The 27,649-nt window shown below is 52.2% G+C and overlaps 1 protein-coding gene across 3 annotated transcripts; it reads right to left on the minus strand.

The window, feature by feature from the left end:
• Positions 1-777: 777 nt before the first annotated feature.
• On the minus strand, positions 778-18,470 carry CLN6 (CLN6 transmembrane ER protein). Of its 3 annotated transcripts, none has more exons than XM_027570755.2 (7): positions 18,241-18,470; positions 11,794-11,908; positions 7,871-7,969; positions 6,587-6,775; positions 6,179-6,234; positions 4,764-4,847; positions 778-3,133 (listed from the first exon to the last, which is right to left on the minus strand). In XM_027570755.2, the coding sequence occupies exons 1-7, from the start codon at positions 18,324-18,326 to the stop codon at positions 2,863-2,865; spliced, it is 900 nt and encodes a 299-aa protein (XP_027426556.1). In that variant the 5' UTR covers positions 18,327-18,470; the 3' UTR covers positions 778-2,862. The 3 variants fall into 3 exon arrangements, with proteins under 3 accessions (XP_027426556.1, XP_027426555.1, XP_027426557.1); XM_027570754.2 differs by having other exon boundaries at positions 4,764-4,886; XM_027570756.2 differs by lacking the exons at positions 11,794-11,908; positions 18,241-18,470 and adding an exon at positions 8,062-8,995 and having other exon boundaries at positions 4,764-4,886.
• Between the last annotated feature and the right edge of the window lie 9,179 nt (positions 18,471-27,649).

Here is a 27,649-nt window from a genome sequence, read left to right on the forward strand (position 1 = left end):
TGCTCGGGCAGGGGTGGCTCCATGAGGGGTTGCTATGAAAATCCATCAAGCTGTATACTTCCCGGACAGTACAGGGGTCGTGTGTAATGCTACACTTCAACTCAACATGAAAAACAGAAACCCCCTCGGACGCCACCTGGGGGCCAAGACTTTGTTCACCGGAAGGGCCCCTACCACCAGGTTCTGACTCAGCAGTTAGAATGGGGCAAGAATTTGTATTTTCTAATGCCATCCTGATGCTGCCAGTCAGCGCCACACTTTGAGAACCACTGGCCTCCAGGAGAGCCAGATGGAGTGGGAAGCCAGGTCGCAATTAAGTATTTCTAGGGAAACGTTTCCAGTAAACTGCCCAAAGAGATCTCGGTCAAGAGGGACAAGAAATCTCCAAGACTCTAATAATTTGCTGTAATTTCTTTCCATTCTAAATATTCACTTTCATACCTAATTTTTTTTTTTTTACATTTTATTTATTTATTTGAGAGAGCACAGGAGAGGGGGGAGGGTCAGAGGGCGAAGCAGACTCCCTGCTGAGCAGGGAGCCCGATGCGGGACTTGATCCAGGGACTCCAGGATCATGACCTGAGCCGAAGGCAGTCGCTTAACCAACTGAGCCACCTTGGTGCCCTTCATAACTAATTTTTTAAAGATTTATTTATTTACTTTAGACAGAGAGAGAGTGCACATGCACTGGAGCAGGGAGGAGGCGGAAGGAGAGAGAATCTGAAGCAGACTCTCAGCTAAGTACAGAGCCCAATGCGGGGCTCGATTTCATGACCCTGAGATGGTGCCCTGAGCCAAAACCAAGTCAGAAACTTAACTGACTGAGCCACCCAGGCACCCCTCATACCTAATTTTTTATTCACTTTTTTTTTCCTGTTTTCTTATCAAGGACCCCCCCCCAAGTTGTGTAAGCTCCAGGCCCCACATGACCAGGCCTGTGCCTGCTCATAAGACACCCAGCAAGTCTTGCTGTGGAGAAGAGGCCAGAGACAGGGTGGGAAGGACCAGTGTCCTCAAGGTGAGGAAGGAATCCAGTGAGGTTGCTGGGCAGGTGGGGGCATAGCCTATGACGATGTGGCGTCGAGCATCTCCTGTCCAGCGCTGTCTGCTAACAGGAGCCCCAGTAAGTCCTGGGGGCTGTGTGGTGAGTCTGAGACCCCGAGGGAGTAAGCGACTTGCCCAAGGCTCGGGGCCAACCTCCAACAAACCAGCCTCCCCACCTTCCCCCAAAGGGTACCTTCTCTGTTTCAGCCTCTGGAGTGGGCTCGCAGCAGAGCGGGGAGGCCTGAGGGGCCATTTCGGGAGAGGCAGGCCTGGAGATGCCCTATCCTGGCTCCCCGCCCCCCATGCCCCCCAGACTCCTCACAAGAGAGCTAGAACTGACTGGGAGGAGGCCCTTCTTGCCCCCCACCCCCAGCATCCCACAGGGTGGCATGGAAGGCCAACGGACAGTAGCAGGGCCTGCTCTCAGCCCCTGACCAGCCACAGACCAGCCACTGTCTCTCCGGCCCCAGGGATCTCCCTCCTGCCGCCCAAATTCACACCCAGAGAAAGCAGCAGCCACCAGCCAGGCTGGGCTCCACACTGGTCTTTATTCACACCTCTCTCCGCCCATGGAACCCGGGGCTGGGGGGCCTCTAAGGGGGCTGCAGAGGGACCCCAACATGAAAGGAACATCTGAGGCACAGGGCTCCCTGAGAACACAGGAGAGGGGGCAGGGCCCGGGGAAGGTAGGGCAGGCCCCCTGAGACCCACAAGCTCGCCAAGCCAGTGCTGGCTGGAAAATGAGACTGGTGCCGGCAGCTGTGTGGGCAGACCTGGCCCCAAGGCCTGGGGGAAGGCGGGCCCGGGGTGTCCTGCTGGGAATGAAGCCTCCCTTTTCTGGGAGCAGGGCCATGAGCAGAAAGCATGAGATTCAGGCTGAGACAAGGCCTATGGGGGAGAGCCTCCAGATCTGCCCCCCTCCCAACATCCCCCAAATGCCCCCTGACCCTATAAGGGGGCTCAGGGAATACCGCGAGTGTTTGAGAACACAGCCTTCAGCTGCAGCTCAGACATCCTGGTCAGGCTGCCAGGAAGGGGTGCCACAGTTCTGGGAGGGAGCAGGGAGACAGCTTCTGGCAGAGGGAAATGGTGCTCAGGGGAGTCTGGCGGCGCAACCCTCCGTGTGACCTGAGTTTGGGGGAGGATCTGCGGCGCACACACCCTTCCCGGGGTAGCAGAGGGCAGCGACAAGAGAGAACGAGCCGTCCAATCCAGGGCTGCCCCAACAACCAGCCCACTGACACACTTTGGGCCCTCGTCCCAGCTAGTGCAAATGAGGCCCAGAGGAGGGATGTGCTTTGCTCAACAATACCCCCAGAAAGTTAACTGAACCTTTGTAATCTGGCCTTCAGGGTCAGGGCAGGTCTGAGGGGTGAGCCAGGTGGCGGGTGACATGCCCAGTCCCCTCACCACTGCTGCCCCACCCGCCAGGCCGACCCAGCATGGCTACCAGAAGCCACCCCAGGAAGAGACCGGCCCTGAGCGGTGAGTGAGAGGGCCCGACTCCAGTCAGGTGCATGAGAAGGCGGGGCCCACACCTCGGCCTGGGCCCACACGGCCTCCGACTATATCCCACCCTGAAAAGATCCAAACCGAAGAGAAACTTGCTCCACACAATCGAGCCTTGCGCCGACGCTCTCTGCGCGCGCACGCCCCGGGCCAGGCGCTCAGTGCGTGCCCCTCCCGCCGCGGCTACGACAGCGCACACCGGGGGGACGCACGCGTCCGCACACGCACGCACGCACGCACGTCCCCGCTCGGCCACCCTCCGCGGCCCGTGTCCCGCCAGGCAGGGCGCCGGCGCCTGGTGCCAGGGGCTCAGCGTCGGCCGCTGACGTGCAGGGTGTAGAAGGCCCAGGGCTCAGGGACGTAGATGACACCCGGGTACTTCTTCCTGAGCACCGCGTCGTCCCACAGCCAGCCAACCCACAGCGCGACAAGCAGGAGGGTGAGGGCGAAGGAGCAGAAGAGGAAGAGGCCGTTGCTGTCCAGGAAGAGGTGCTTGCGCTTCTGGTGCAGGACAAGGGCCAACATGGCGAAGAAGGTGAAGGTGAAGAGGATGAAGATCTGGCCCTCGGTGACCAGGTACCTGAGGAGGCCGGCGGGGGGGGGGGGGGGCGGTCAGGGGCTCTACCCGGCCCGGCATCCCTCCCTGGACCCCCATACCAGGCTGCCCCCGGGTCGGCCAGAGCAGCTCATCTCATGGGAGGAGCAGGGAACCGTCCTACTCCGAGCCACGGCCCACAGGCAGCAGACCGATTTGGCTTGTAGAGTTGCTATTTTTAAAGATACTGAGTTTGTTACCAACGTTTAAATAGCAGATTAGCAGAACATGTGGATTTCTGGTTTCTTTGGTCATATCAGGCCCCTATACCCGCACGAAACTGATTCGAGGAGAAAATGGCTGCCCCTCTGGAAAGAGCATGGTTCTGCTGTTTGCCACAGTCCCCGCCATTCCCTATTGCCTTACTCGAGGCCCACTTGATGCCCTTCTGCTACCAGCTTGGTTCCTATAGGCATTTGAGTTTGGGAATGCAGCTGCAATTCATAGGGTTGTCATTACTGTCTCTTTGAGGGGTGGGACAGGCTCAGATCTCCCAGGGTTCTCTGCAGCTTCTAAGGCAGTACCTAGCACATGGCCAGGAATCGGTAGCATTTGTTGGAGGGCTTCTGGGAGGTTGTCTGGTCCATTCCCCTGCCTCTAGAGAGAAACACGATACTGACCCATTCCACTCAAGGAATGGCAGCTTTGCAACTCACTGGCTGTGGGACCTTGACATCCTGGAGCTTCTGCGTTCTTACTCAGAAAGGGGCATAAGCAGCCCTATCTCTCGAGACGTAAGAGACCGACAAGAGCTGTGTACATCTCTTACTTGGAAAAGAATGTTGCTCAACCAAAACGGTTACCGTTCCTACCGTGGCCATCTCTACACTAACACGCTGGCGGGGAGAACCAGGCAGGAAGCCCTCTGCATGTCGAACCACTTTCCTTCTTGCTGTGGTTGCCACTCATTCTTTTTCATCCTGCCCTCAGGGGGCATACAGATTGGCCCTGGTCGACCCTCTCTGCCTGGCCGGGGAGGGACCCAGGGGTGGCTCCTAGGGACCTGGCCCTAGGAAAGAAGGCCCTTTTCATTCTGAGGCAAGCTTTCCATCAGAGAAGGGTCCAGTCCTTCCTATGACGCCCACCAATGCTCAGGGGGAGCCTGTCCCCGGGGCAGAAGGGACAGAACAGAGGTAGGGGCCTGGCTGAGGCCTGAGTCCTCTGAAATGGGAGGAGAGCTCTGGAAGAAGAGAAACCAGGCAAGAAACCTCCCCCTTATCTGTCCCTGTCACCTTCATAGTGCTTTATAGTTTATGAAGCCTCTTTCCTTCCTTCTAGATCCTCACTATCTCCTGAGAGGGAGACAAGCAGGGGCTGTCCCAATTTCACAAAGGAGGAAACTGAGGCCCACAGGGCTCTATGCACTCGATATTACAGGTAGATTCTATGGCACTGGGGTTCCGGGAGGTAGGGTAGAGGAGCATGAGAATGGAGAGGGGCACTCAGGCCTGGCTTCCTGGTAACAGAGACGCTACCACAAAGCACTGTCACCGACCCCACTAGACAGAGGAGGAAGCAGGAGCCCAGAGCAGGACTGTGGTCAAGAGCACATTTTTACCGCCTGGCTCACTAAGTGTCCCCACCCACCCCTCCCCCAGGTCTGAGGTCCACTCACCAATAGTATAGGCCACTGGGCATCACCAGGAGCAGGGCCACCCCTGGCATCGAACTCTCGGCTTTGATGGGAGTGAAACAACCGCTGAAGTACATGAAGAGGATGAGGAAGAAGGGGATGTACCTGCAACAGGGAGGCCAGGGCCTCAGAGACCTGCCCAGCCGCCCCATCACCCCTCCACCCGGCCCTCCCCCTCCTTGGGCTGCCCCCTTGCACCATCCCGTGCAGGTCGCTTTATGGTTTACAAAACACCTGGTTTAGGCCAGGGCTGGGGGTCCAGGGTGGGAAAGGAAGGAGGCAGGAAGAGGAGGCCTGTTCCCTGGCACATGCAAATCAGAGGCCCAAAGGCCACCTCACTCCGCGTGGGTGTGTGTAGGGGGTGCCTCTGTCTCACCCTGGCACCCCACACACCAGCAGCACCCCCCAACTTGGAACAGGTGTACCCAGCAGGGCCAACGGGGGAGAGCCTCCAGGTCCAGGTGAAAAAAAAGAGAAAGAACCATACCTGCTGGGGTCCTCCAAGGGGCTTTGTGAAGCCCCCTCCCCCATACCTAACCCACAGCCTCACCCCTTCCCCACACACAGCATCTCACCCAAAAGTACCAGCCTCTCTCCTCTCCACACAGGCTGCCTCTCCCACAGCCCCTTCTCTCAGCTACCCTGTCTCACCCCCGGCCTCCCTGCCCCGTTCCTCCCTTCCCAAACTTCCCTAGGAAGGGTCTCTGGCAAAGGCCTGTCCAGGGCCCCTGGACTCACAGCCAAGAGGACCAACTCTGCCTGTTCTAAATGGACCCTGGAAACACGAGTGTCGGCCTGGTGTGCCAGGAGCCGGCCACCTCACTCAGGGCTGAGGCCACAGGGTGCAGGGCTTGCTGGTGGCCCTAACCCCCCCCCCCCCCCGCAAACCCTCTCACTGGTCCCAGCTCCTCCTGTAAGGTGGGGGGCGGAACAGACAGCTGCCGGCAGCTGGGCCCCCGGCTCTCCCGCGGCTGCGCACAGCTGGGAGGTTTCCGTCGCCTTTGGGGTGAAGGGGGGCCCTTCCCGGAGTTCGAGGAGTGGGACAGACAGCTCCTCCCCCCTCGGGTCCAGCTGGCCCTCCTCGGCTTCGTCCAGACCTCCACTCCCAAAGACCGCTTCTGCCTCGGTGGGGGTCCCCACTCGGCGCCCACGCTCACCCCAGCGCGTCGAGAGGGCGGGACTTGACCCCTCCCCCCAGGCTCAGGCAGGCCCGGGGAGGGACAGCCGCTCGCTGCCCTCTAGTGGCCGCCGCGGGCACTGCCGCGCTGAGACCCGGAGGGCCCCCGCGCCCCACACCCAGAGGCTCGTCCAGTGTCCGCGAGGCCGGGCCCGGGGTCCCTGGGGAGGGCAGCCCACCTGGCACTGCCCTCCTGGCTGAGCCTGGCCCCAACACTCACCACATGGAGTGGCCCAGGTACTCGTCGTAGTAGTAGAGCAGCTCGAAGGAGTCGATCTGAGGACAGGGGCATGGCAGGTGAGAGCGGCAGGTGCATAGCGGTGGGAGGGTGGGCGGGGCAGGCTGCGGGGGCCCACGCAGTCCACCCTTCCCCAGGCCCGGGCCTGCCCCCAGCAGCCCTCCTTCCCCACCCTCGGTCTTGCCCTCCACTGCAGGGGGCCCAGGTGGGAGCCAAAGTGCCACTTCCTAAAGTGTCACCAGCATCCTAGCTCGGCGGGTACAGTGCTCTCACCTAGCAGAAGGCCTTTAGCAGGTCAGGCACAGTGACGGGTGGGGGTGATCTCTTTGGCCTCCAGGACAGACTGTGCCCAAAGGCTTTATTTACATGCAGTGGGGGAGGTGGCCTCACCAGCGTCTCTGGCTTGAGATTCTTGATAATGGGATTCTCCCGGACAGACAGGTGGTGCTGGTAGCCACTGAAGAGCAAACGGTGGTTCACGGAGTCGCCCACCAGGTGGATGCTGGCGCCCATGATGAAGGTGATGATGCTGATGTAGATCATGGAGCGCGGCAGGGTTCGAGGGGACCGCTCAATGAGCTGGGGTCAGAGGGACGCCGGACAGCATGACTCAGCCTCCACCACAACATGAGACACCCCCTGGTCTCTCTGCCCCTGCCTGGCGTCTGATGGATGCCACTGGATGAAAAGTCACTCGGAAATTGGGTCACTTTAGCAGGCTAAGCCAGCCTCCAGAGTCTCATAGGATCCCCATGAAGCCAGCAGGAGCTGGGAAACAGCACCCCCTTTCCTCAGAGAGGAAGTAGACTCAGAGGGACTAGCTGATTGCCCAAGGTCGCATACCAATCCTGTGCTGGCAGTGACAGCCAGGCCTTCAGCACAGGCATGCAGGCTCCAGGCCTGGCCCTCTCCCTCCCCCAGCTGTGTCTCTGGGTGGCTGGGCTGGCTCAGCAGCAGCGGGACCCTCTGATTTCTGAGCCACTGGTGCATGGTAATCATGAAGAAAATGTCAGGGAAGTGGGGGTGGGGGTGGGGAGGATGCTTTGGAAACCAAACTATTTAACTTAGGACTCCTCTGAATTCTAATTTTATACCCTGCTACTTTTGGTGATTAGAAACATCTTTCTAGAAACAAAATGATGGGGATGGTAGATGGCGTTAGTTGTTTTAAGAGCCCTTATTTGGACGTGCAAAGCTGGCAGTTCCGGATAGCTCTGTGCTCCCAGTGACATCTCCAAATCCCGGATCCCCAGGCCAGAGTAGAGGTCACCTCTGTTACTGCCACCTGGACCCTCATTGCCTTCCCAACTGGTCCCTGACTTTTCCCCAGACAACCAACCCACTCACTCCTTATGCCTCAGCCTTCCCAAATGTACTGTAGTTTCACAAGCACGAGCCTGTCTTCAGGTCCTTTTGCTTGACCACCTCTCCCACATCATCCCCTGCCACACAAGGCTGACACCCAAATCAGACACCCATCCTTGGGGAGGGTTTCTCCATCCCTCCTGGGCAGGCCTTTGATATGTCCCTCCATCACAGCCTTCACCCCCCAGGCTGAGGCAGGGTAGGCCTGCTTCCACCTGCTTCCATGACTCCCAGGGCTCAGCACCAGCTTCTTGCCGGAGGAGGAGGGGATGAGAGTGGGAAGGTGGAGCAGGGAGCCCGGGACTGTACCTTGAGCAGGAGGAAGGGCGTGATGATGTTGTAGGCCATGTGGAAGTAGTCCCCCACGCTGGGCTTGTTGAGTGGAAACCATTCGAGAGGGAACACCAGCTGGGGAGCAAAGGGAGGAACGGTGTTCACGTGGGCAGAGCCCCACATGGCCCTCGGCGAGTCAGCCCCCACCTCTTCCACATACACTTAACTCTTTCTGTGATCTCTGGGGATCCTCTTGGCAGCCCTGGGGTATCCAGCAGAGAAACTGAGTCCCAAAGAAGGTAAGTGGACTTGTCCCCAGGCATACTAGTAGATGCAAATCCAGGGCCTGACTCTGTGCCCCGCTCCCAGTGGGTACTAAATAAATGTCCCTGGGTACTGGTCTGGGAGCTGGAGGCTGCTTTGGGACTTCGTGGTGACCCTTGGTTTCCCCCTCTGCAACACAAGAGATGTGACCCAGGTGGTCGACTTGGGCCCTTAGGGGTTTGATGCTTCAGGTCCTATGATGTTGGAAAGATCTCCTGACCACTAGGCCCCATGCTCTATGCACGGAACAGATGGACTGCTTCCAAATCAGGTCAAAAGTACACATTAGGAAACAAAGGAGAAAATAAGTGAGTTCTACAAAGTAGTTTCAGTTCTTTCTTTCTTACCTTCCCTGAGAGAAGAGGCAGGCCAGGGGCAGTTCCTCTGCCTGGCAAGCCCTCTCTTATTGGTCTACCCCAGTGGGTCCTGGCCTTATCAGGGTCAGTGTGAAAACCCCCGTGCAAAGTCAAAACAAGTTATGACCCCCCAAACTGTACTTCCGGGATTTGTTGACTGAGAACACAGGCAATGACCACAAATTTCAAATGAAATTGTAAATGTTTATCTCTTTTAATTCAGAAATGCCACATTGGTTAAAACTAACCACACATATAAAAACTCCCAGGATACAGGCCTCTGTTCCTCTCTTTCTCTTACTCAGTGTGTACCTCTGTATCTTCACCCATATCCAGATATATATGTTGGATATCTACACCACATCTTCTTTATCCATTCATTTATTGATGGACACTTAGGGTGCTTCCATCATTTGGCTATTGTAAATAATGCTGCAATGAACATAGTGGGGCATACCTCTTTTCGAATTGGTGTTTTCATTTTCTTTGGGTAAATACCCAGTAGTGGAATTACTGGATTGTATGGTATTTCTATTTTTAATTTTTTTTTTTTTTTTTAGGAAACTCCAAACTGTTTTCCACAGTGGCTGCACCAATTTACATTTCTACCAATAGCACATGAGGGTTACCTTTTCACCACATCCTCGCCAACACATTACTCAGCCACAAAAAGAATCTTCCCATTTGCAACAATATGGATGGACCTAGAGGGTATTATGCTAAGTGATGTAACTCAGAGAAAGATAAATGCCATATGTTTTCACTAAACATGTGGAATTAAAAAAAAAACAAAACAATGAACAAACAAACACAGAAGTAGAATCATAAATACAGAGAATTGGTGATTGCCAGAGGGGAGGAAGTTGGGGGATGGGCAAAATAGGTGGAGGGGATTAGGAGGCCCAAACTTCCAGTTACCAAATAAATAAGTCATGGGCGGAGCACGGATAACGTAAAACCGTCAAATCACTATGTTGTACACCGAAGCTAATATAACACCATATGTCAACTAAAATTTCTTTAAAAGAGATACATACAATGGCTGAAATACTCTTTGTGATAGCAAAATACCAGAAACAGGCTGACTCTTCAACTAACTAGACGAGCTGAATACATTATAGCGCATCTTTACTATAGCAGGTGAAGTAGCCATTATCAGAAATGACACCTTATAGGTACTGAGATGGAAAGACAGCCATTGTAAATCCTAAGGTAAAGCAAGCAAGTTGTAGGATAAGGCATAAAGTGAGATCTCATTTCAGTTGGAAAAGGAAAGAGAATATAGAATATGTTTGCAGGAGCAGAGAAAGGAGTGGGTGGCTGTGCCCCAAACCGTCAGGGGTGGGACTGGAAAGGGAGAATTGAACACTTCTGCATATACCTAGGCATTAGTTGACTTGTTACAACTACTACATATTACTTTTATAACTTGTACGAGTTTGGTTTTCATTACTACAGATTTGGGAATGTCATGCCTACATTTCAAAAGCTCCAGTGTATATAGGAGCTTTTCAAATGTATACTCTCCTAACAAGCCCACCTAGGTTGCTGGGCAGGCTGGGGAAGTGATTTGCCCTGCGGGAGACCACCACGGACAGCTGTGGCTGAGTCCCAAGGAGTGAGGGCAGAGGACAGCCATGAGCCTGCTCCGGGCCTCATTTCCCCCTCTCCATAGCATCAGTGTGATGGGCAGCTCCTTTGGCCCCCAGTCTGTGTGACCTTCATGCGGGAAGGGGGCTCGGAGCAGCCAGGCCAACCAGCCTTCTTATGGATGAGAGAACCAGAGCCCAGCAGACAGTGACTTGCTTAAAGCCACCCACAAAGCTGACCAGGTGCCCTGACTCCTGGCTCAGTCTCTTTTCTTTCTCCCACACTTAAACAACATGTAAGCCTTACAGAGAGTCTGCAGAAAGGAGAAACAGCATCCACCCCAAATCTGCCCCAAAAGTGCCACCAGAATAGCTTTTTTTTTGCTAAAGATGTATTTACTGGGGTGCCTGGATGGCTCAGTCGTGAAGCGTCTGCTTTCGGCTCAGGTCATGATCCCGGGGTCCTGGGATTGAGCCCCACATCGGGCTCCTTGCTCAGCGGGGAGCCTGCTTCTCCCTCTCCCCCTCCCCCTGCTTGTGTTCCCTCTCTCACCGTGTCTCTGTCAAATAAATAAATAAAATCTTAAAAAAATAATAAACATTATTTGAAAGAGAGAGAGCGCGCAAGAATGAGTGGGGGGGAGGGAGAGAATCCCAAGCAGACTCTGCACTGAGTGCAGAGCCTGATGTGGGGCTCAATCCTAGGACCCTGAGATCCTATCCTGAGCCGAAATCAAGAGTCAGCTGCCTAACCGACTGAGCCACCCAGGTGCCCCAGCTTTTCGTATCCCCTTTGAGTCTCTGACCCATGTGTACAAGATGTTGAGATCGTCTCTGACTTGCCATCAGGCAGCATGTACACCCCTTTTCTCTCCTCGAACGACCCCCGCTGCTCTAGAGTATCCAGAATTCCTGTTTAATGGCCAGACGTTTTCTATACCGGATACAGAAAGCTGATTTACCCAGCGCCTACTGCTGGACACTGAAATCACAAACAAGGTAAGCAACACTGCAAGGAACACCTTTGCGTATAGACAACCTTTGTCGTCCTCTTGCTGATTACATCTTCAGGGCAGATTCTCAAAGGGGTCTTCCTGGGTCGGGAGGGATGAACATATTAGGGTTCTGGAGATATACATGACAGGAAAGGGGTAGGCTCTGGGGCCAGACGCTTGCGTGTAGATGCTGGCTCTTCCACTTGCTACTTGGGTGACCCTGAGTCAGTGACTTGCCCTCTCTATCCATGAGTCTTCCCATCTATAAAATCGAGATTAGTAAGAGTGTTGAGGTGAGGATTCAGTAAGTTTAAACACATAAAGGGTTTAGAACAGAGTACTCAATGTACGTTAACCACTATTTCTACTTTCCCATTATTATTATTATCATTGTTCCTTCAATAAAAGTGCATTGAGGGGCGCCTGGGTGGCTCAGTCCGTTGAGTGTCTGACTCTTGATTTCAGGTCATGATCTCAGGGTCCTGAAATCAGCCCCGAGTCAGGCTCCGCACTCAGCGTGGAGTCTACTTAAGATTCTCTCTCTCCCTCTCCCTCTGCCCCTCCCCCACTCACATGTGCGCACACACTCTCTCTCTAAAATCAATCAATCTTGGGGCGCCTGGATGGCTCAGTTGTTAAGTGTCTGCCTTCGGCTCAGGTCATGATCCCTTCTCTGTCCACGGCTTCACACTCACCATGGCAATGGGGCGGCCAAAGTCTAGAACCCAGTTCTGCAGGGTGAAGTAGAACCAGAGGTCAAGGTGAAAGGGAGCTGTGCTTGCAGCTTCATCAGCCTTGGCGGTGCTGTGCCTGGAAAGGAACCGGACAACAGGGGTCAGCTCTTCTCTCCTCCCATGAGAATCTTCCCTGAGATGAGCCACAGTGAGGGGGAGTTGAAGGCAGGAGGATTAATTTCTAGGAATTTTGCTGGAAATACTGGCTCTGAGGCCAAGGGGAACGTGTCCTGGGAATTGATTCCGGCTGCCCTATTGTTAGCTTAGCTTCTCTGTGGTTCAGGAAGGAAACTGCCAAACTGGGCATTCTCACCTATAGAATGACGGGGAAATGAAATGGGGCAGAGGATGCAATGTGGCTGGAAAATGTGAATCATGATGACAGATGACAGCAGTGAACTTTTATTGAACACTTACTATAGTCCAGGCACATTATAGCTGCTTGCATGCATTCTCTCATTTAATCCGCACAGAAATCCTTTGAGGTTGGAATATTATTCCCATTTTATACAGCCAAATATGTGAGCCTAAATGATGAGGCTCCACAGCTTATATTTTTAACCTCTCTACCATCCTCACATCCAGTGATTGGGCCACCAGATGGGCATGGGACCTGAGCTGGACCCATTAGAACCCTCTAGTGAGATCTACCTTATAGACCGCAGACTGGGATCAACAGGCCCTTTCCCTCAGTTCCTGAACTAGGAGGAAGTAAGAATGGGGCTGCAGGAGTCACTCTTCTCACTAACCCACAGTGCAACGAGCCAGCAGGGGACAAGCTGATCCAAGAGACACGGCAAGAAGTGGAACGCCATCTGACGACACATCTTTGGATGCCTGTCCCTCCTGCAAAGCAGTTAGCCATCTGCTTTTCACAGATAAGCTGAAGTTCAAGGGCCAGTGCATACGCCACTTCCTCCAGGAAGGCTTCCCTGATGAGCTTTTCCCAAAACCACACCAGCCCCACTACAGGGGTACTTCATCTCTAACTCTCAGTCTAGCCATGACATCATGGGCCTGCAGTTTTGCTTGTATCTAGCCCCTCAAGAAGATGAGTGACTTTTAAGGTTCTCTCAACTCACCCACATCAAAGTCCAAATCCTCTTTACAATGTCCCTGACACTATTTGCATGCCTCCAGTGACAAGCAGCCTGCTACTTCCCAAGATGACTGAGGTGTGAGTTTTATTGCTCTATTTGGGCCAAGAGCAGAGCTGTGTGAATGGCCCATGTTACCCAGAGTTCTCAGCTCAGTTCCTGGTTTATGCTTAGCAATTACTGGCTGATTTAAAACCATCTCAATTACTAGTTACTCATTCATTTTACTGGCAAATATCAGAGGCAACATGAAGGTCTTCTCAGTGTGACTATTGCTTCTGTAACTTTTGGGGATCCTTTTCAGCCAATTGAAGAATGGCCCACAGTGGGCTCGTAGAGCAGCCCAGAGGCAGAGGGGCAAGCTCCTGGGGTGAGGGAGGGGGCGTCTCACCATCCTCTGATGGCAGGCATGACAGGTGGGGTTGGCCTTTCTTGGGTCAACTAAGTCTTCTTGTCCCTTTACTCAGTGCCCACCCCCCCAACTTATTGAGTGCTGAGTGTGTGCTGTGCTCGGAGCTTCACCTGCACCATCTCACTGAATGAGCAATACCAGGAGGTTGTACCCCTCTTGTGTGACAGATGAGGATACTGAGGCTTACAGGGGCTGAGTGCTTAGCCAAGATCACCCGCGCAGTAAGGCGCTACAGCAACTACTCTTTTTGGCAGCCTATTTCCCACTCCATGCTTCTTCTAGTAAGAGATGATGTTTCCTTGGCCACAGGGAGGGCCTGTAACCTAAGCCAGCCCAGTGGGACTTTTCCAATCAGAGTTGGTGGAAAGAGTGCCTTCCTTTCTGGCACTGGGGTGCTAAGGATGCAAGTCCAGGGCTCCCTGTGGCCAAGGTGCCAGCCTCAAAGGACGGCCAGGCGAGAATGAAGCAACCCTGCAGAGAAGACCAGGAAAAAGGAAGAGGCAAAGCCCAGAGAGTTCTATGCAGCCCCCAGGTAACGGTTTGGCCACATGAGCCAATACATTCCTTTTTGCTAAGGGCGCTATAGTTCACACTGGCTTTATGTCACTTGCAACCCAGGAGTCCTGAACAGCATAAATTCAAACCTGTGTCTATATAAACTCAAGAACTGTGCTCTAAATAGTCTCCCCTTCTGTTTCTATTATAATAAACTACGTGCCATATGAAGAGATCAAGACAGAGAAGGCTCAGTAAGGCCTGGGGCCGTATGCAAAGCCTGCATGAAGGAAGAGAGCCTGAAAGCATGGATGAGTGGATCTAAGTAGGCAGAAAAGCAGGAGAGTGGGATCAAAGGCCTGGAGTGGAAGGAAGGAAGGCGCTGCATGGAGTTGAATGCTCTGGCTTATCAGTAGAGAGGAAGAGAAGTGAGGGAATGGCTGGGCTTCAGGCTGGGCAGATGGTCAGAAACTCGCTGGGAGGACTGCTTTGACATGGGTCTGAGATGAGGGACTGGCTTAGAGGGCCCACCTGCCCTTCCCCTCAGTGACTATGAGTCAAGGCCTCAAAAAGCAGGTGGCGAGAACCTCCAGGCCTGAAGAACCTGGTGGGAGAAAGAGGCTAACAACCCTCAATGTTTTATTCTGGAAACCTCCAAACTGGGCAAGGAGTAGGATGTTTGCTACAGAAGAGAAACGTATTTTGAAAGTCTGGGGTTAGTACTTAGGTATGGGCCTCTGGAAGCTGGGGATACCTAGCATATACTAGGCGCTCAGTAATTATTTCCTCCTTCTACCCAAGAGGGCATCTCAGTTAGTGGAGATCCCCATCAGTAGTCCAGCCTGGCTTAGCAGGCAGGGAAAAAAAGGGCAGATACAGGGCACTCAACTTGGAAATCAAGATCGGTTAGCATCTGACTGGTTTTCTTCTGTTGGGACTATGACCACAGGAGGCAGATTATGGAGGGCGAAGGGATCCTCTCCCCTAGTCCTCGTCCTGAGGATGAGCAACCTCAAGCCTGTCCCAAGTTCCTGACTCCACAGACTTCACACACTGAGCCCCCACCCCGTGCCAGCTCTAGATCTCAGTCATCAGAAACTACGCTGAGAACATCAGTGAGCGGCAGGTAACCCAAGACAAGGACGGCCTTTTCTCTCCTCCACAGCTTTCCAAGTCTACCATATGGGGGAACTGATACCATGACAGGTGGGGAACACATAACATAAAGCTGAAATATTCAAAGCAGTCAGCACCTGCAGGATTGCCTGGCAGAAAAGGAAGGACTCAGCCATGTTTGTGGAGTCAAGCAGGGACCCATAAATGGGAACTATAGCAGGATTAATTTTGGTTCTATATAAAGAATGGTCAAATACCTGACATGATGGAAAGCTTGAACAAAAAATGAGAAAATGAAGGCAAATAAGAGGCAAAAAGAAAGGCAATTAGAAACCCCAGGAAAAACAAACACAATATAAGAGAGCATATGGTACTGTTAAACATTCCTTGGCTCTGTAGGGAATGTTTACATGGCTTAACTAATAAAAACATTGTATACTGATTTTCAAATTTTAGGATACATGCACACACAAAACATGGAAGACAACTAGGCCTAAAAACAGCAGGTAAATACCATTAACCTTGAGAACATGAAAGTAAAACTATAGAGGACAGGAGTTAGGGGAAAGGGTAGGGAAAGCCAAACGTTAGGGTAGGGGACTATTATTCTCCTTTGAAAAAGGAATCAAGAGATACTGTCTATAGTTCCCCAAAAAGGAAATAATGCTGTGTGGATATTCCCTAAGGCTACAAAGGTAACAAAGAGAAAAACTAAGAACAGTTTAAAAACTGAGAATAGATGAAAAGAACCATCTTGTGAAGATAAGGGAGGTATAAGTGAGCCAAATCATAACAGGAAGTCAGTAAATATTATCTTAGAAGCTACAAATGATAAATCAAGGGGTGCCTGCGTGGTTCAGTCAGTTAAGTGTCTGCCTTCAGCTCAGGTCACCGCATCCAGCTCCCTGCTCAGCAGGGAGCCTGCTTCTCCCTCTGCTTGTGCTCTGTCAAATAAAGAAATAAAATCTTTACAAAAATGATAAATCAGGAAATGGCAGTTGAGTATAGCTTTTAAGAATATGGACTTTGGAGACCACCTGGGTTCACATCCTAGCTTTGCCACCAACGAGATCTTGAGCCAGTTACTTAAACTCTCTTGGGCCTCAATGTTCTCATCTATAAAATGAGTGATAACAGTAGATCCTATCTCAAGAGTTGTGGTTGAATTATTACCTGCAAAACTTTAGAGTGGGCTCTGATCCATGGAAAGTGTTACATAGTATTTGTTAATACTATTTTAAAATATGAATTTAATTCTAATAGAAACAGCTAAAAGAAGCTACTGTGGTTGTCTCTGGTGCCAGGGAAAGGTGGAACAGAGAACCACTGCTTTTTACTCTTAAGCCCTTCTGTGCTATTTAACGATAGGCATGTATTCCTTTGATAGCAATACAAAAACTATCAACAGAGCAGGCAGAAGCTGGAATGGGATACCTCGAAAGATGGTGAACACTGCGTCATCAGAGGTGTGTAAGCTAAGCATGGATGCAGGAGAGGAAATCCAAGCATCTCAGGAACTGGACAGGTTGATTCTGCCCACTGTCTTAAGCTACAATGATACTGAAAATGGTCCTAGAGGTACCCTACAAGGGTGGCAGGGATACCCTGGAAGTGAGTCAGCCCTCGTGCCATCCCCAGGGAGCACTGTGGCTGGTAATGAGCTCCTACAGGAGTAAAGAGGAACACCGCTCCTCAGCAGCTCAAGTGGAATAGTACAGAAGCCCTGGGTTTAGACCCTGGTTCTTGTCAGCAAATGATATAATCTCTCTGGGCCTCATGTACGAAATATGTTTTTGTACATGTACAAAATATGTATGTATATGTTTCCACATATACAAAATAGAAACAGACTAAGATACTGCTTATGGAAGCCCCACACATGAGATAAAGTGGGATCGTATCTGATACCCACAGATTGTTCTAATTGGGCTGCTACAGTTCAGGGCAGTCAAAGACCCCCAGCTTGAAGGGGATCCAGAACAGAGATGACCCTCAGTAGCACGAGAAAGAGCTATCCTCAGCCAAGTCTCTCAGACTTCTCCCCTCATCCCAAATCATACCACAGACTTCCTAAAATTGACTCTGAGCACACTAGTGCTCAAAAACCTTCCAAGGCTCCCGTGTGCTTACCAGAAAAAGGCTACATTTTTAACCCGCCATTTAGGGCAGGAACTAGGGTGAGGCAAGTGAGGCACACAGGCCCAACACAGGGGTGCCCCAGAGTGAGCGTCTCCTTAAATTTCCTTAAAATTTGCAGGCTAGGCTTTCGTTCTAGTCCCAGCCCTGCTGCCAGGAAAGGCCCTTCCCTGTCAGTCCACATCCTCTTGCAGCTGTACACCAGAAAGCTCCAGCACCACTGACCACTTGACTCTTCCCAAACTTTCCACCACCTCCTCCCCCGACTGGAACAGCCCTTCCTCCCTGGGTCACCTACTGAATACTCTGGACTAAGCTCAAGTGCCACTTCCTCCACGAAGCTCTCCAAGATGAACCTCTTAGCCCCTTCCGGCTTCACCTCACCCACCCCTTCAGTGCCCACTACAGCACTGGGCACACCAACGATACTTAATGAATGCCTGCTCAGCGCAAGGAGTGTTTCTGGCCTGCACAACAGGATGAAAGCAGAATGGAGGGAAAGACTAAAAGGTGGTTTCCGTGCTGCTTCTTCTGCCCCTCCTGGTCTCAACTACATAAACCAATAACTTCTTCCCCTAGTGAGAGAAGGGAACGGCCAAACGAGAAAAGTCCTTCCTCATTCCTTCTCGGGAGGGGAGCTTCCACACACTTCGCTGTCTCTTGAATTTCCATTCTCACATTCTTGGGATAAGGAGTGAGCCTCCCGATTGACACCAGAATCAAAGTCCTATTCCGCTCGGAGGGACCCCGAGAACTTGGAGGTGGCGCCCGGGGCGTGCAGGTGCGTTGGGGGCGGAGTGTGCGCCGGGGTCCTGGGGCCCGCCGCCCCCACCCCGAGTTTCTTGGACCCCTAGACTGTCCTCCCCAGAGGCGCAGCTGTCCTCCCCAGAGGCGCGGCTGTCCTCGAGCCGGCCCGGGAGGGGAGGGGGGCGCCGGGGGCTGCTGAGCCTGCCTGGGCCCGGGGCGTCCCCCGGAAGAGAAAGGGCGGTGGAGACGGAGCCCAGGCGCCAGGGCGCAGCGAGGGCAGCGCAGGGGAGACTGACTCCGGCGGCAGCCCCCGGCCCACCCCGGGCTCCTCCAGCCGGGCCCCCGCCGCCCGCCCCGCGTCACGTGAGGGCCGCGGCCTCGCTCCCCGCGCCGGCGCGCGCCCACCTGGCCTGCAGGAAGGAGGCGCCCGGCTGCGCGCTCGCACCGCCCGCCGCTCCCGGATGCTTTCGCCTCCGCGCCGCTGCCTCCATGGCTGCCCTGCCGGCGGCCGGCGCCTCGGCCCCACTTTCCAAATTGGGGAAGCACTCTGCTGGCCCGGCGGCGGCGGGGACGACGGCAAGAGCGGCCACCGAGCACGGGGCGGGCCGGGGCGGGCGGGGGTGGGAGAGCCCTCAGCCCGGGGGGGGCAGGGCCGGGGGCGGGGCCGGCGCGGGCGGGGAGGAAGGGGAGGGACGCGGGGAGGGAAGGACGGAGCCGGGGAGGCGGGGCGCCCCGGGCCCGGGGATGGAGGGACGCGACGGTGGTGGCGTCCGCGGCTTGGAGCGGGGCACGGGCCTGCGCACGCAACGCGTGTGGCCCTGTGGGGGCTGGGCGTTGCTGGGGTCGCCGGCGACGTCCGGGCGGGAAGCTTGGCCTAGGCAACAGCGGATACTGGTGTTGGGGGGGGTAGGGACCTGGGTAAGACTCACCTGCTCCAGATGCCCCCTCCCCCGGGGAGGAGGCGAGGCTGCATTTCCCTTGTCCTTGGGGACAGGGACGGGGGTGGGGGGATTATGTCCTCCCACACTGCGCCACGCGCTTTCCTTTTTCAGATGGAAGATGTCGCTTCCTAAAATGTCACCTCTGTGGCCCTTGACGCTAGGAATTAAATAATGGGCGGGATCAGAGGGTAGGACGGAGAGGAGCATAGAATTCTTTCCAAGTCGGGGTGGCGTGGAGTGGGTTGATGCAGATTCTAATTCTGGATTTGTCACTCTCTTGGACTTTGTGGCTTTGGAAAAGTCACTTGCTCTCCCTCCCTCCCAAACATGTATTAACTCCCTGCTGTGAGCAGCACACTGTGCGGACAGGAATGGATAAACCCAGCTCTAGTAATGCGTATGTTTGGTGGCTGGAAGGAGGCATTGGTAAAGGGTGTGAGCAGAGACTTGGAGGGGGCCGGGTCAGACCAGGCTTCTGGAGGATGGACATCCCCGTTGTGACTTTGGACTTCTGAGATGACAATGAAGTCTGAGCAGGAGTGGAGGGAACACAGTGAGTGGGGGAAAGTGTTCCAGGCAGAGGGAACAGCCAGCCGAGGCTCAGCATCCAGAGAGAAGTTGGTGTTTGGAGGAAAGAAAAGTTCAGCGAGAGCAGCAGAGTGCATGAAGGAAGAGCAACGGGAGGTGGCCTGGGGAAGGGTGCAGATGAAGAGGGCCTTTATCCTAGGAACAATGGGAAGCAGTTCAAGAGTTTAGGGGTAGGGAAGTGGCACCATCATATTTGTGTTTTGGATGAGACAAATGGGGTGGATGAGAAGAGGCAGGAATGGAGACCACCAGGTGGAGCATGTGATGGGCATTTGTTCTAGGGAGGGTCCTGCACTGCTCACAGCCATGGTGGGAAGGAGAGAGTTGATGAGCTCAGTTGCATGGTGGGTACCATGGCGGTGCCTCGGGTGTCAGGGGTGAGGAGAGAAGAGTCCAGGCTCTGGCCGGGTTCTGCAGCTGGGTGGGTGGTGGAGGCGCCCTCTGGGAAGTGGGCTAGAGCAAGTTTAGGGTAAATGAGGATTCTTCCTTGGGCATATGTTTGGAAAGCCTGTTGGGCCCGTGGATCTGAAGCATAGGCCAGACCTGGGAGCAGGGCAGACTGACTCGTGAATCATGGGAATAGAGATGATAATCTGAACCTAAGAGGCTGCTTGGGGAGACGGTGTCCCTGTGAGAAGAAAGAACAAAGGGCAAAGCCTGAGAACAATCAGCAAGCTGACTGCCTGGTTTTCAATCCTGATACTGGTCCTAACTAGCTGTGACACTGGGGTAAATTGCTCAATCCCTCCCAGCCTCAGTTTACCCATCTGCGACAAGAAGAAGCCTGTTGCATCTACTGCATGGGGGCCGTGATGGTTACATGATGTCGTGCAGATGGAGCGCTTGGCACAGAGCCTGGTGCTGGTGGGTTTGTTCGGTACCGTAGTCTGACCCTGGACCTGATGTTTCCTGAGTGAGATGACGGGTTTGAGCCTATTTCCATTCCATTTTCTTGCCTATACTTTCCTTTCCTTTGGGAGATTTTTTTTTTTTAAGATTTTATTTATTTATTTGACAGAGACAGACACAGCGAGAGAGGGAACACAAGCAGGGGGAGTGGGCGAGGGAGAAGCAGGCTTCCCGCAGAGCAGGGAGCCCGATGCGGGGCTCGATCCCAGGACCCTGGGATCATGACCTGAGCCCAAGGCAGACACTTAACGGCTGAGCCACCCAGGTGCCCCGCTTTGGGAGACTTTTATTGAGTTTTATTCCTTCTCATTTTGATCAGAGCCCATGTCCTATCTTGGCTGTGACTGGGGCCTGCCTTGGGGTCATTTTCCATCAGCTCCCCCCCTGCCCCGCCCCCGGGCTCCAGCAGCCCGCAGGCCACACACCCCAGTGCCCAGCCCAGCCCCACTAAAGGGCATGTTGGCTTTATAGCTTTTTCTCTCATTTGCACCCATGTCCCTATTTGGCAGCAAAGAAAGCCAGTATCCTGAGCTGAAGTAGTGTCCCCAAGGTCAGCCAACAACAATGCTCAGACTGGATTCCTGGTTTGATTTCGGAGAGTCTGATCTTCCTTCTACAGATTGCTCTATGTACATGCCAGAGAAGAAGGATTGAGGCTTCCGGCTCTGACCCCAATCTCTTATTCTCTGCCGGCTTTGCAAGCCTGCTGAGCTTCAAAGGAAGGGGCATGAAGTGCCTATGATGTAGTTATCAATTTAATAACACCCAAGGTTGGGCTTCCAGTCATTAGAGGATGAGGCTGTGTGGAGGAAGCTTCTCTGGCCCATTTAATCTTCCAACCCCTTAAATACCAACACATCTACCTCCCATCTGGAGCCGGCAGCTGTCCCCTGAGTGGAGGGGGGCCCAGGCTCGCAGCGGGGGCCAGGCCTTCCTGAATGAACATGATGAATACCACTGCCCCCCTCCCCCAGCCTGGTGGGATTATCAGTCCCTCTCTTTCCTGTCCCCTCAGGACTCTTTAAGAACATCATCCTCATGTGCTCTCAAATTGATGGACATTTGGGGAGTGGGGACAGAGCAAAGTTGGCACCAACCCTTGGGCACTGAGGGGTACACATTTCCAGGTATCTTGCTTGCAACTCTCTGGGGACATGGTTCCTGCACACAAGAAGGGTGAACGGTCTCAGCCCTCTGAGCTGCCATTTCACTGAACCATGTCAAGGCACTTGTCAGCTGGGAAGGTCCTTCAACTTTTGTGTAGCAGATGTTCTCACTCCTTTTCTACGATAGCCATACCAGATGCTTTCTGATGGGCCACCTAAGATCTATCTTCCAGGTGTTTGCCACCTGTCTCGTTCCAGCACAAGCCAACCACACTCATGCCCCCCTCTGAACTCCTGGCCTCAAGTGGACCTTTGACTAACAGGAAATGGGTTGGCAGAGAAATCTCTTCTTTCTGGATGAACTGTCCTAAGCTTCACAGAGCCTCTTTTATGTTTATTTTATTTTGTTTTATTTTATTTTAAATTCATTAACTATAGTTATTATTAGTTTCAGAGGTAGAGGTCAGTGATTCGCAGTTACATGTAACACCCAGTGCTCATTCCATCACATGCCCTCCTTAATGCCCATCACCCAGTTACCCCATCCCCCTGCCCTCCCTCCAGCAACCCTCAGTTTGTTTCCCATGATTAAGGGTCTCTTATGGTTTGTCTCCCTCTTTCACAGAGCCTCTTTAGAGAAGGTGTCACAGGATCTAGCATCGTTGATGCTCACGGTGGCCACCTCAGCAGAGCTCTCTGTCCTCGTCTGTCTCAGCCCCTCACTGCAGCTTCCCTGACACTGCACTCCCTCACCAAGTGGCGGCATACGCACTCTGCCTCGAGCTCTGCTTCTAGGGAACCTGGGCTAAGGCAGCATCTGGCAAGGATGCTCAGGGTAGAAAGCGGATACAAGTGGGGCCACTCTGAGTGAAGAGAAATGGAGCCCACGGGGCCATCCCTTGTCCTTTGATACGGTTTCCAAGGTGATGACCCAGGCACCTCGAAGGGGCTCCCTGGCAAGCGTTTGATCTCATCTATTTCTGTCACTCAGCAGCCGAAGCAACTGGAACCTAAAGTCACACAGCAAGTGAGAAGCGAAGCCAGACCAGAATCCGGTCTCCTCACTCCAAAGCCAGCACTCTTTCTTTCAAGTCCATTTAAGAACTTCTGAAAATGTTTCTTTTTCTCAAACATCTCCCCACACTGGCTGCCTGCCTCCAAAGCCAGCACTCTTTCTTTCAAGTCCATTTAAGAACTTCTGAAAATGTTTTTTTCCCAAACATCTCCCCACACTGGCTGCCTGGGAGACTTTGAAGGCCCCGTTAACTGGCAGCCACCACCTGGGAGGTGTGACACACAGAGCACGGGGGCAGACAAAGAGGAGCTGGGACAGGGAAGAAAGGCAGGCAGGAAACACCTGGTCCTGGGACCTCTGCGTGCAAGAAACAGGGATGATGTGTGTCTGGAAGGCTGCACGAGGACAGGCCCCAGAGAAGAGTGGGGGCCAGGCCTGGGGGGACAGGGAGGGGCCGCAGAAGGAGATGGAGACTGGCCTCCCCTGTCCAGTGGTCTCGCCCGGGGGACACCCTTGTTCAGGCTGAAGTTGCCCTCCAGGAAGCTGGGAAGGTGACCAGAAATCACACCATGGGCAAGAAGACAGAGAGAGGTGTTGGCCTCAAGCTGCTTTCCTGAAGATTCTTGGGGCTGAGACTCCTGGGAACAACTGGGGACATGTTGATAACAAAAGGGGAGTATAAGGGTACAGGGACATCTTAAGAAATCTAAGCACAAGGATGCAGCTGGGTCTTGGAGAAGAGATGAGACCCAGGGCCTGGGTTTGAGGAACCCAGAAAGTCACTTTCCTCCAACTCCATTTCTGTTCCATCTTTCTGTCTCCCTGAAACCTGGCTTTCCCTGCATCCTAGGGAGCGTGACAGCAAATGGCCTCAGCAACTTCCGATTCACCTCTCTTCCATGGTGATAAGCAGAATGAGCCTGGACTCTTCTGGACACAATTCTACATCATCAGGGAGGGATTCTGGTTGGCCTGGCTTGAGGCAGGTGCCCACCCTGGGCCGTTTAGTGAGGCCAGGTGGTACATAACCAGGGCTGCTCCCTTTCTGATCTGATGGGCAGGAGAAGCGGAAGGGGACAGTTCACTACCTTGGGCTTGCACCCTTGAACAAAAGCCCTGAACCAGGAGATTCTGTGCTCTTTCCTGACTCCTTAATGAAAGAGCTCAGTCTCATCTACGTGTGGCTATAAATTCAAACCTTGTCCAGAAGCCTGCCTCCCCAAGTGCAGCCTAAAGCTGAATTGTGCTCAGCCAGCCCCTCACCTCCCCCATCTGTTGCCGAGAGCTGGAAGAAGCTGAGAGGGCCGGCCACAGTCCTGAGGTCATATCCTTAGCGCTGAAATGAACACTAGCAAAGTTGACTTCTGTTTGATTTTTGACTCTTTTTTTCAGGCAGGTCAGTGGGCCTCAAAAGAATTCTCAGGGACCTTGTTCTGAGCCTTTGGTGGTAAAGGCTGTTGGAGGCTTCTAGAACCAGAGCTTATGTGGGGTTTTCTGCTTCGGGGAGTCCATAGTTTCAAAGCCCAGAAAGGAATTCAGGGTCCTTTTCTTTCAGTTGTAACTAATATTTATTGCAGAATTGCTGTGTGCTATGTCCTGGTCTCAGGGCTTTTAAAGATTTTTTTTTTTAAGATTTTATTTATTTATTTGAGAGAGAGCACTGGAGAACGAGAGAGCAGGAGAGGAGCGGGGAGGCGAGGGGCAGAGCAGGCTGGATCCCAGGACCTGAGCCACCCAGGCGCCCCAAGGGTTTTTTTGTATAGGATTTCATTTAATCCTCACAACCACCCTAAGGGGTAGGAATAACTTTTCCCTCACTGACAGATGAGGAAACTCAGGCACAGAGAAGCCGAGTCACCTGCCCCAAACCACACAGCCTGTCAGTGGTGTAGTCCTTCCTCCGGGGCCTGTGTGCTTCAGAACCCCCACACAAACTGCTGGGACAGGCCATGCAGGCCTGAGGGAGTGTTTCCCATGGCCATAGCCAGCGATGAGTAATACCTGCTTCTAAAAACGGTTTAAGAATTGTTAGCTCTGAAGTCTGTTGTCGGACTTTGAAATTTAAGCACCTCTGGGAGTGTTACAGACACCCAGAGCTATTAGTCTTTAGAAAACCTTAGCTTCTTAAAGTATCTTCAGAGGCCTGATCCTTTAAAAGTAGGAGAGCCATTCACCGGGTAGACAGCATGCCGCCAAAAGTGAGGGCTTTGAAGAGAGAAGCCTTAGGTAGGATCTGGCCCTTTCTGGGTTGATTCGGGGCTGTGTGGTCCTGGAACAGCCACCCAAGCTCTCTGAGTCTTGGTTTCTTCACCTACAAAATGGGGACAATCGCAACAGCCGCCTTCCAAGGTCACTGGGAGGCTCCACGAAGGTGGTAGAAGATTGACAACTTGTGATAATCATCCTGGTGGCAAGAACTATGTTTCCTGGGTGGGAAGCTCTGGGAAGGTGATGCTGAATCCACAGGAAGTGCTGACTAGATCAGCGGGCACCTGGGTGGCTCAGTCGGTGAAGCGTCTGGCTTGATTTCAGCTCAGGTCATGATCTCAGGGTTGTGAGATCAAGGCCTGTATCGAGCTCCTCGCTCAGCGGGGAGTCTGACTGAGGATTCTCTCTCTCTCCCTCAGCCCCATCCCCCGGGGACCGTCTGAAGGACTTTGGGGTACCCTTGAGCCCCACCAGGCGGTTCGGTATCCTGTCCCACATCACAGGAATGACCTGAATTCCTTTCCGAACTATTAAACCTATGGACTCCTGAAGCAGAAAGCACCACATATGCTCAGTTCTAGAAGCCTGCAGCAGCTTTTGCTACCATGGTCTCAGGACAAGGTCCTAGGGAGTTCTTTTGAGGCCCATTGACCTACCTGAAAAATGAGTCCGAGAGCAAACTCAAGTAAGCTTCGCCAGTCTCAGGTTTTACTGTGAGGGATAAACTTGATAGCTGCAAGTCACATAATTTTTTTAAAAATCAGCTTCTTTGAGGTACAATTTACACACAATGAAATTCTTTAATCTTAAGCACAATTCAATGAGATTTGATTAAGTGTATATTTTCATGTAACCACCACCACAGTCATGTTACAGAATTATATCACCTTTAAAAATCAGCTTCTTTGAGGTACAATTTATACACAATGAAATTCTTTAATCTTAAGCACAATTCAATGAGATTTGATTAAGTGTATATTTTCATGTAACCACCAACACAGTCATGTTACAGAATTATATAATTATATACAGAAAATTCCCTTGTGCCCCTTTTAGTCACTCCCCTCCCACCGCCCCCAGTTCCTGACAACTGCTGACCTTCTTTACGCCATTATAGTTTCGCCTTTTCTTAAATTCCATATAAATACAAATTGTCTAGCTCTTTCCATCGGATTCTTTCACTTAGTATGATGCTTTTGAGATTCAGAACTTTGGGGTCCTGAGATTCATTCATGTTGTCGTATGTATCAAGAGTTCAGTTCCTTTTATTACTGAGCAGAATTCTCTTGCCTGGATGGACCACAGTTTGTTAATTCATGCTCCAGTTGAAGGACATCTGAGCTGTTTCCAGTTTGGGGCTATTATGATAAAGCTGCTAGAACATTCACATACAAGTCTTTGTGTGGACAAATGTTCATTTCTCTTAGGTAAGTACCTCTTCGGTAAATGGGACTGCTGGGTCATACAGTGAGTATATATTTCACTTTATTAGAAACTGCAAAGTGGTTTTGGAAGTAGCTGCACTCTGCCTGGCAGGAGAGTTCAGAAAGATTACCTTCTGGACTGTAGCAGAGGTGACCACAGCGTATCCTGACGATGAATCAAGTTGCACGTTCATCCCCGATGGCCAGGAGGTTCCTTATCCCTGCAGTGTGAGAGGGAAGCTCTAAACTGGGTCACTCATCCCTACCCTTGCCCTCACCCCCCATACCTCCCATGATCTTCCTGTGCTGGGCGCTGGCCTGAGTGCCAAGCACAGAAGCAGGTCAAGGCAGTTTATACATAATGTATGGATTGTCTGGGAATTAAGTTTCCACCTAAAGCAAAAAACCCTTGTTGCCCGGCTTTCAATTAACTATTCATTTGTTTGGCTCCAGGATCCCCCATTGAACAATGGGCAAGTCATAATTCTAAATGGACCCAGCAGACAAAGCTGGATCCCTTTTCCTAGCTAGCAATTAACCAGAACCAGTTCTCAGTTACAGTCAATAAACATTTGTTGAGCTGCACCAGGATAGTGTGCAAGGAATCAATGTTTCTTGCAACCTTACTGTCCTTGCCCACGCACTCTGTGGATATTGTCATTGTTCCTGGACAGGTGATTAAATGGAAATTTGAGGATGTGAATTAATCTGCCTGAGTCTTCCTGACAGAAGCCAGAGTGGACTCCCAGGTCTTTCTGCTATGCCATTTCTTTCCTGGGGGCTCTGAAAGGTAGCCAGGGGGCGGGAGTGGGGGCAAGACTAACATGCATGAAACAAGACAGTCCAGTTTTTCACCTGGGGCATTCCTGAAAAAACCGACCGTTGCATAAAACTCTTTTCCCCATAAGAGCATTGTTTGAGTTGGGAGCTTGTTCCTGATTAAGGTCTTGACATAAATGAAGTGATGAAAATCTCATATAAGCAAAGTTATTACAAGTAGAAACTCTTATAATAACTTATTAGTGAAACTATGCTCAATCTTTGTGAAATAAGCATAAAGACAGTGTAGGCATTAATTACACAAAGGGGCCCATCCCCCTGCATTTTTTTAAAGCAACATGAAAAACTCGACTATGTCTTTGATATAATTTAAAGCTAATATGCTAAAAATGGTGAACATTGAACATTTAACTAGAGATGCTTTTATTTTCTCTTTAGAAAAGCACTGGGAGAAAAATCCCAATGGCTTTGTCCTCTTTATAAAAGCTGGGCCAAGATTTTGTGTGGGACCTTATTTCTCTTTGGTCATGTTCTTACTCTCTATGGCTAGGGTCTGTGAATGGGCATCAGGGGTGTTTGAACCACCTGAAATTGTACACAACATGTTTTGAGGATATATTTTTCTTTAATTATAGCTTTCATAAGATCCTCAAAGGCCTCTGGGATACAGCCACAAGTTTGAATCACTTCTTTCTCAGTTTTTTTCTCTTGCCAGCAGTGGCATCAAAGTTACTCCACTGACTTTATGGGAGTGCTCAGAGTTGGAATCATTTTCTTTGAAAAGTATCTGGATCAGGGCACCTGGGTGGCTCAGTTAAGCATCTGACTCTTTATGTCAGCTGA

Source organism: Zalophus californianus, chromosome 6, assembly GCF_009762305.2.
Source record: "Zalophus californianus isolate mZalCal1 chromosome 6, mZalCal1.pri.v2, whole genome shotgun sequence".
Classification (NCBI taxonomy): domain Eukaryota; kingdom Metazoa; phylum Chordata; class Mammalia; order Carnivora; family Otariidae; genus Zalophus; species Zalophus californianus.